This window comes from Brassica oleracea, chromosome C5 (assembly GCF_000695525.1).
Source record: "Brassica oleracea var. oleracea cultivar TO1000 chromosome C5, BOL, whole genome shotgun sequence".
In the NCBI taxonomy this organism is placed as follows: Eukaryota; Viridiplantae; Streptophyta; class Magnoliopsida; order Brassicales; family Brassicaceae; genus Brassica; species Brassica oleracea.
The window spans coordinates 4,288,085-4,297,932 of NC_027752.1; the positions used below are offsets into that span (position 1 = coordinate 4,288,085).

Below are 9,848 nucleotides of genomic sequence, written 5' to 3' on the forward strand. Positions count from 1 at the left end.
TGATTTGATTGGTCAAGTTGTAAATCAAAATATCATGTGGTTTACCCTTTAAATTGCAATGATTTTATCTTAAATTGTTGTATTTGGAGGTGATAACGTTCACTGTTTTTTATGCATGAAAAAACATTGATTTTGTGAATTTTTTTGTAAATATTGATTTTTAATGCATCACACAAAATATTATTATATATATTTTACACTTTTTTCATATTTTTATGCTTCACCTACTAATATCTGGATGTAAACAATTTTCCTATATATATTAAACATAAATCATCTAAGTAACTTTTGTTTAGATATCACTCATAGTCGAAACCTTAAAAAAAAATTATAGTGTGATGGATTGATAATTTTAAATTATTTTAACTAAATTATAAAAGGTAATTTTAGAACTAATTAAAATAATTTTCCAAATGATTCAAATAACATCGAACATAATGATTTATAAGAAAAAGTAATTATCATTCAAAATCCATAAGATTATAAATTATTTTCATATGTATATACAGAATAAAAACAATGTTAATCCGGATAACTAAATAAAATAAAATTTTGTTACATTTCATATGTTTACACTTAACATTATAGTTACAAATAAAATTAACATTTAATTTTGAATGATAAAAAATATATTTAGTTTCATGAAAATATAATATTTCTGGTTTTATAAAATATTCGTACCTAGGCCTGAGACTTATTATCCGAGATCCGGATACGATCTGAGATCTGATCCGGATCCGCTCCGAAAATCTGAATATCCAAAGAGGCCTAATCCAGATCTGGATACTAAAATGTTGGATCCGTCAAAATCAGATCTGGATCCGGATATCTTGATTGTCCGGATATCTGGATCCGTAATTTTTATTGATAATTATTTCAAAATAGTAATATCTATATATAAAAATTAATTTTATTTATTATATTTTCATTTTTATAATGGTATATAAATTTAATATAAACTTTATAATATTATACATAGAATAATTAAAACATCATGTACATTTTTATTTCTAAATTATTGTTAATGTTTTATATATATTAATATTTTTTTTTATTTATTTTAATGATCCAAATTTGGATATTCACCTGATATTATAATTTTTAGAAGGATATCCGACACCCGGATATCCGAGAACCCCGAATCCGGATAAGGATAGTAATCATGGTTCCGCCCGATAAGAATCCAGATCCTTAAAATTCTTCGGAAACCCGATCCGTCCTAGGCCTATTCGTACCCGCAAAATTACGGGCCACCACCTAGTAATTTATTAAAAGAGAAGTACAATTTGGAATTAATCTTAAGAGTTGCAACTTATTTACATATCTATGCCACTGAAGTAATAATTATACCTAACTTAATCAATTATTGTTTTTTCCTAATTTGACAAATAATGTCCTAAATCTAATGCACAATCAGTTTGGTTTAATTATTTTACCAACATATAGTAATATTGAAATTTTATGTCGACAAATAAAACATTATTGTAAGTTGTTTTCAAAGCTAGATAGCCATCATCTCAATGATTTTATATATCTCGACCATTACAACTTCACAATACACAAATTCATAAACAACAAATGTAAATACAAATTAAAATAGCAATTACTCGACACTGCTATCGGTTCAAATCATGCACTCCAACAAAACCGAAGAATGTTTAAAGTTTCTGCCTTATTAGTATATGTTTTCTCATTTTGTATTTACATTTTTTATATAAAATTTCTATTTACATTTTAAGATTTGCTAACCTCCTCCAAACTATTTTTCCTAATAACACTGAATTTCTTTACAAATGTCCACCCACATAACTCTTCTTCTTCGCACATATATGTTTTGCATTTAAAAAATGTTTTATCAAATTTATTATTCTATATCAATACTATTAAAAGGGAAAAAGTCCTAAAAAATCTACTTAAAAAAAATTGTTGCACCATTTCATTTAACTAATACATTTGGTCTTACCTAACTATAACTATACATGATGATTTTATTTATTAGTCGACATAGTGGACCAAAGTTTTTGTTTAACTAAATCCCAGTCGTGATGTTCATTTTCTTGGGCTAATCTATTGTTTAAGCAATTTATTTTATTGGTCCATGTCTAAAATATATAATAATATCATTATAACATACAAAATCTCAAATATAAATTTATAAAACTTTAATTTTAAACAAAAAAAATTCTTCTTCGATATAAAATGATTTTATAACATGATAATGTACAACAAAACTAAAATACAAATTCATATTAAACACTGTTTAAATATCATATGGTCTTATAGAGTCAAACAATATCAGATCCCAGATTAATGATTGGTTTTGAATTTTGAACGAGATTTATCAGGTTTTATGTATCAGGTTTTAACTAAATCTGGACCGTAATATATACAAGTCACTGGATTTATTGGTTTGACTACGGGTCTAGGTCGGGTACGGAAACACTTCTAAAACTCTTAAAAACCCTACAAATGTATATTATTTGATCAGCCCAAAATCTAACAAGCAAATCTTATATTTTACCAGCTGAACAAATGTAACTTTTATAAAATGCACACAATACAAAAATGATGTTATGACATAAAAGTGTACATACAAAATCTCAAATAAACTAACTGATAAGTTAATATAATTTACACAAAAAGAAACGTCTTCTTCTCTGATATAATACAACTTTATAACTTGATAATGTACTTCAAAACCAAAACACTAATTCATTTCAAACATTTATATTAACCGGAGAAACCCGCGCTTTTGAAGCGCGGATCAAAATCTAGTATATGTTTTAAAGCATTGAGTACTATATACTACTCTATATTTAGGTTACCTTATTATAACTAACAAGGAAAAATATTCCTCCACACATTCTTCAAAATCATAACTAACGATTTTATTGTTACATAAAATTTTGCTATTTATTTAAAATCGTAAATAACAAACATAATCAATTTTTATCACCAAAAATATTTAAGAATATTCCTTATTTATTACAAACTCAATCATTTAGTTAAATCGTAATCTTTCTATATATTTGAGACTAAACTACTTTTTATAATCCATCTTATCAATAAATTATATTTTAAATGAAACTATGTACAATAGATTTAGCCTTTAGGTAATACTTTCTATGTTGTTAAAAAAAAAGGTAATATTTTCTATAATCTAGCTAAGCAAAAAATTATATTCATAGCAGTATTATCAATACTATTGATTTAGGCAGACGACTAAATATAGGGAACATATACCTCAACTATTTCTATTGATTCATTACGTATGTTATACCATTTATACAAAACTTTACTTATAAAAAACGTAAAAGCAAATACATGTACGATTTCATGGTCAACCACCAACACATACGTTTAGATTATAAATATATGTATATCATTTAGACAAAACAAAAATTTACTTATTAAAAAAGTAAAAACGAACACCCGCTCGGATGAGCGGGTCAAACTCTAGTTAACTATTATTTGTAATATCATTCAAACTATTCGGTAAGTGATATTAACTAGTTATATACTTATCTTTTATTTTAGATTTAATTAAAATAATTAAAAATTAAATATCGTTCAATATATAGTAGGAGTTGGGCTTTTTTGTGCCAATTATTTCTTTGTGTGTTGAGTTAAAAGCCCATACTTTTAGTTTCTGTTTATGTCAATATTTTCTTTAGCACACGGAACGTTTGAGAATCGAACAATCCAAGTATATAGAGTGATCTAAAACGTAACCGGTAGATTCCATTCCGACCGAAAACAAGGGTTTTTTTTTTTTTGTTAATCAGATGAAGAGGCAAAAAGTAATCGAGTTAGATCGTGTGGAGACGCCGACGAAGAGCTTCAACATAGATTGGGACAATGTTTTGGTCGACGAGGATGTCCCCGACTTGGAGATCGTCGACAAAACCCCGCCGCACGAGCCTGCTTTCTCCGGCGACGATTCCGCCGTCTGCGTGAAATCCCTCAAGGACAGCGAGCTCGACGATCATCTGAAGCGTCAGAGGTCGCTTCTCGCTTCTTTCGCCGACAAGTTGCCGGATAAGGGCGCGAGAATCCGCTCGAGAATCGGAAGCCTCGAGTACGAGAAGCAGCGACGGTTGCTCCGCCGCGCCAAATCGGTTCGTCCTTTGGTTCCCGACTCAAAAAAACGAAACCTTTTTTGAATGTCTGTGTTTGTGTAATCATTAGTGTTCTGTCTTTTATATCTTAAGTTTGTTACTTTCACTGGTTTTTGTCAGGATACAGACGAATGTCAGATCCTCGCGCAGCCAAAAAGCTCAGGTATGTTGTTTTTGTCTTTACTAATGTTTGTTGAAGAGTGCTTAAAGTTGAATTCTAACATATAAAGTTCTTAAAGATGTGTGTAAGCAAGCGAATACAGCTACAGGATCAAAAGAGGCGTCTCGGTCAACATTCGTTTCTCATTTTAGTGTTAATCTCAAAGTATGATGCTTTTTTTTTTTCATTCCCTCTTGTTTTTTTTTCAAGTTGCTGCTTCTCGACTTGATGATAATCCTTTTGTTTAACAGGTGGAGGCTCGACCAGTGAAACTCTTTAGTGAAGATTTGGGACGCGAAAGCTGGAAAGGAAAGGCTAGTGGAGAGACTACAACAAAGCAAAGCAATGGGTGGCGGTCGTTGCCGAGACTAGGCAAGTCTCAGATCGGTGAAACAAACTTTTATTCTGGATTTAAGGACCCAAAAGGGAAGCGAGAACACGATGAAGCTTCTGTAAGTAGAAAAAGAAAGACAAAGGAATCTTCCCCTTATTTACTCGTTGATGATGATGATGATGAAGACGACGTCGTTGGATATGATACTCCTAGGTCCTTATCTTTTCTCTATGCTACTGCTTCATCGAGAGTTAAGTGTATTGACGTATATTTACTTTTTTTCTCTCACAGGGAGTTGAGCTGTAAAGCATCTCTATCACAGAGGTCAAGCTGCAGGAAGGTATCTCATCTTATTCCATATATTTTGTACACAATTAATATAAACTAAGCTCAGCACCTTTTCTGACACTTTTTTTTTTGCTATAGAAATCAGATGATAAAGTTATTAATTTGGACGAAGAGGAACCTGAGTCTCCAGTGGTAGTAGAGGAAGCTCTTGAACTTCCTGAAGGGTAAAAAAAAGAGTTGTTTCTGTTTTGCCTTTCATCAAGTGACTGTGATTCTTGTTGGAAGTAACTTAGTTTTAGTGAAAATCTGCAGGTTACCGGGAGATATTTGCTACCCATCAAGGTTAGTGAAAAAGCTTTCATGTAGTAGTTGGTGTAGGTTTACTCACTGACATTGTTATTTTTTCTTCACTTATCAAGGGATGACCCAGACCTTGTTCAAGTGTCTCTTGATGATCTTAAATGCCTTTCACCTAGAGAATGTCTTACATCTCCAGTTATAAATTTCTACATCAGGTGACTTTTGAGTGACGGACTTCACATATTACAATTATATATCTTGTGTTATTGCTTTTTTTTTTCTTTCTTTCTTTTGTGTGATTATTCTCCCTTTTGTTTGGCTAGGTTCCTGCAGCACCAGGTGTTTGCAGCGAATCAGACAGCTGCTGATTGCCATTTCTTTAACACATTTTTTTACAAGAAGCTCATAGAAGCTGTTTCATACAAGGTGGGTTTCTTTTGTCCTGAAGTTTCATTGCTTGAAAATAGATGGTTGAATCTAAATTTAATGTTCAACTGTAGCAAGAAGTAAGAGAATCTGATGATAGCATCTCTTCTTTGAATCTTGTGATTCACATATATTTCTTTTTGGCTACTTATGCGGTCTCTGCGTATTGTCTTTTCAATGTAAGTAGGGTAACGACAAGGAAGCATCTTTTGTGAGGTTGAGACGGTGGTGGAAAGGTTTTGATCTATTCCGTAAATCATATATATTTATACCAATTCATGAGGAGTAAGTATTTTCTTGACTGTTGTCTATTAATACTTCCATGATTACATCTTTTTGGCATGATATTCAATCATTTAATCTTGTGGGTATTATGCATAAGGTGCTATTTTAGATCAGAGTTATGGTATCTCAGTATGTTCTTTGATTGCATAATAGTTTGTTCTCTTACATGTTTCAGTCTCCACTGGAGCTTGGTGATCATTTGCATCCCAGACAAGGAGGATGAATCAGGTTTGACTATATTTCACTTGGATTCATTGGGACTTCATCCAACAAGATCAATTTTTAATAACGTCAAAAGGTGAGACTAGAGGAATCATTGCATACAGTTTCTCAGTGTTAAAGACCATCTTCACTAGATTCCGTTTGTTTTCATATGTGGTTTTGATTAGGTTTCTGATTGAGGAGTGGAGTTACCTGAATCAAGATGCTTCTCTACCGGATTTACCAATCTCAGAAAAGATATGGAGTGACCTTCCAGATAGGATCAACGAAGCTGAAGTGAAGGCTAGTCTCTTTTTTAAGTAGTATTTCTTAGAAGACAAATTGTAGTCTTCATCTAAACTATATGGCATTTCACTTTTCATTCAACAGGTTCCGCAGCAAAAGAATGATTTCGACTGTGGTCTGTTTGTGCTCTTGTTTATACAACGGTTCATCGAAGATGCTCCTAAGAGGTTGAAACTGCAGGATCTGGGAATGGTGCGTTTCTTTTTTCTATTATCTCTATTCTTCATCTCTTATAAACACTGTTGTTAACACTAGTTGGTGTCTTGTTTCCAACTCCAGATTCACAAGAAGTGGTTTGAACCCAAAGAAGCCTCCGCTTTGAGGATCAAAATCTGGAACAAACTCATTGAGCTATTCCTTGAGAATAATCAAACAGTTTAAAGCTGTAAATAGAACAGTCCCTGATTTATGCCAAAACATTCTCATTTATCAGTGATTTCTTAAGTATGGCTTTTCATCACACAGTTGTAAAAAAATAAATAAGAATGCATCAATCTTAATTGAATTACCCACACTAAAAACGATGACAAAAGAGAAAAGCACACAAAGACAAAACCAAAAGCAATTTATAAACAACACGCAAGCCACTCTCACAAGTCACAAGTAACGTTATTGCTTCATTTTTCGTTAAGTAGGTGAATGGGGATGGTGCGCCTCTCTCTCTCTCTTATTTTATATATATATATATATATATATATATATATTCCTCCTCTCTTCATAAACACTTTTGTTGTTAACACAAATTCTTGTCTTGTTTCCACCTCCAGATTCATAAGAACTGGTTTAAACCAAATGAAGCCTCCGCTTTGAGGATCAATAATATGGAACAAACTCGTTGAGCTATTCGGTGAGATTAATCAAATAGATTAAAGCTGTACAGAACAGAGTTCCTGATTTATGCCAAGACATTCACATTGATCAATGCTCTTTAATTAGTGCTTTCTCATCACAGATCATTGCCTTTGGAAAGTCTTTTCTTCAAAAGCTTGAAAAGAATGCATGCCATAATCAGAATATATTAAGAAACTAGGACAAGACCCGCGCAGAAGTTTATCAAAATTAAAAATTTAAAACATATAGTATTGGAAAATTAAATATTTATATGTGCTCAAATTTTTAATATATATTTATACTATTATGTTTTCGATTGTATAAGTTAGGCCGTGACCATTTTTAGTTGTAATTAAAACCTATTTTTAATTTAACATAAGGCGATTGATTTGGGCTTAAATTTTTTCACTAATTTCAAGAATTTCACTATGCAATTATGGATGTTCTTTATATCATAGAGGACATTATATTCTTTCTTGAAATAGAGATGATTGTGTTTGTGAATTGGAACTCAAACTATCATACTATAAATATAGTCATAGTACTCCAGGGTTTACCAACAAGAAATTTCATGTTTACCATTTTCATAGTACTACTTTTCATCTTTACCACCACTAAAGAGACATTTTCAAAAATACATTCTTCATTAAGATGCAAAAGATTCTTATACACTTGTTCTCTATATATATAATAAATCATTATTTAAATAAATAAAAATAAAAAATAAAAACATAAAAAAAAATTGCGAAATTAAAAAATAACTTTTTTTATGTTTTCGAATTATACTTTTTCAGATTCGAACTTTTTTATAATTTTTTTTTGAATTTTCTTTTATCGAATTTTTTTTATTTATTTTCAAAATTTCTTTTTTAAAATCGAAAATTATATTTGAAACTATTTTTAAATTTCTTTTTATATTTTTTAAGTATTTATTATATATTTATTAGAATCCTAAATTTCACATTCCAAAAATCCTACACCACCCCTCAACTGTAAACCCTAAGTCTAGATTAGTTAACTCTAGGGGTATAAGTGTCTTTTACCTTTCATAAAAAGTGAGAATAAAAATGATTAGTGTAGACATGAAAAGTGGTACTATGAATGTGGTATTTGTGGCAATTTTCCTTCCAATAAACTATTAAAAGCCAAAGTGTCTTTTATGTGGGAATTTTATGTTTACCACCACTAAAAAGATATTTTCAAAAATACATTTTTCATTAAGTGACAAAAGACTCTTATATTCATGTTCTTTATATATATAATAAATAATTATTTAAATAAGTAAAAAGAAATTATGTTTTCGAATTATACTTTTTCAAATTCGAACTTTTTTATATTTTTTTGTTTTTGATTTTTTTTTGAATTTTGTTTTTCAAAATTTCTTTTTAAAAATCAAAAATTATGTTTTAAACATTTTTTAAATTTTTTTAAATTTTCTAAGTATTTATTTAAATATTTATTAGAATCTTAAATTTCATATTCCAAAAACTCTACCCCACCCCTCAACTCTAAATCCAAGTCTAGATTAGTTAGCCATAGGGTTATAAATGTCTTTTACCCTTCGTTAAAAACTGAGGGCAAAAATGTTTAGTGTAAACATGAAAAATGATACTATGAATGTGATATTTTTGACAATTTACCGTCTTTTATTGACAACAAAATATAAACAAATTAAATACATGAAATATTTAAGGGTAAATTTCATAAAAATACCCCAAGTAAATTTTTTAAGCTTTTTAATACTTAAACTTTTTTACTACCCAATTTAATACCCCGATAAACTATTTTGCTCATTTTAATACACCAACATTTAAAATTGTGCATTTTAATACCCAAACTTTATTTATTTTAATAGAAATACTAATAAGTTTCAAATGAAATTTAAAAATCTCTAAAATTTATAAAAAAATCTCAGAAAATTCTATTTTATTTTATGCTTGAGAAATAAAAGTATCTAAATTTTATTTAATCTTAAATTCTGTAATAAAAGTTTTAAGTAGTAAATATTTTTTTTTCTGAAATAAAAAAACAAATTTATTTATTTTCTTAAAAATTAAATTTTATATTTTTTAAAATTTTCTCCATAGTTTATTTACATACTTTCTTAAATCTTAAAATAAAATTAGATTTTGTTTTACATTTTTCTTAGATTTGAAGATCTTTTAAATTTCGTTTGAAACTTATTAGTATTTTAATTAAAATAAACAAAGTTTAAGTATTAAAAGAGGTAAAATTTTAAAATTTTATGTATTAAAGTGAGAAAAATAATTAGTTGGGATATTAAATTAGACAGAAAAAAAGTTTGGGTATTAAAAAACTTAACAAAATTTAGTTGGGTATTTTTTAGAATTTTCCCAATATTTAATGTATTGTTTCTAATGAATTTGTTCCCATATTAAGTTTTGCTTCCTGAAGAAAAATACAAATTACCGGATTTACCAATCTCAGAAAACATATGAAGAGACCTTCTGTTAAGGATACTAGATCCCTCTCTATCAAGTCTGTAATATTCTCATAATACACTTATGGTAACATATGTAAATACAGAGCTCCTAGGGTTTTAGTCTTATCTGTATATAATCATGCTTTAGCCACTCTT

General features: G+C 29.4%; 1 protein-coding gene across 1 annotated transcript; it reads left to right on the top strand.

The window, feature by feature from the left end:
• Positions 1-3,687: 3,687 nt before the first annotated feature.
• Positions 3,688-6,923, top strand: LOC106295082 (ubiquitin-like-specific protease 1C). Its single transcript, XM_013730859.1, has 14 exons — positions 3,688-4,118; positions 4,239-4,281; positions 4,358-4,443; positions 4,530-4,825; positions 4,904-4,952; positions 5,039-5,124; positions 5,213-5,242; positions 5,320-5,415; positions 5,524-5,626; positions 5,814-5,911; positions 6,087-6,209; positions 6,301-6,415; positions 6,503-6,610; positions 6,698-6,923. The coding sequence occupies exons 1-14, from the start codon at positions 3,786-3,788 to the stop codon at positions 6,797-6,799; spliced, it is 1,668 nt and encodes a 555-aa protein (XP_013586313.1). The 5' UTR covers positions 3,688-3,785; the 3' UTR covers positions 6,800-6,923.
• The last annotated feature ends 2,925 nt before the right edge of the window (positions 6,924-9,848 follow it).

Excerpts from the sequence above, each read along its gene's own strand:
- LOC106295082 (XM_013730859.1), top strand. The coding sequence starts at position 3,786 with ATGAAGAGGCAAAAAGTAATCGAGTTAGATCGTGTGGAGACGCCGACG. Across the intron at positions 4,953-5,038 it reads AGAGGTCAAGCTGCAGGAAG|AAATCAGATGATAAAGTTAT; the intron begins GTATCTCATCTT and ends TTTTTGCTATAG. Across the intron at positions 5,912-6,086 it reads TTTATACCAATTCATGAGGA|TCTCCACTGGAGCTTGGTGA; the intron begins GTAAGTATTTTC and ends TACATGTTTCAG.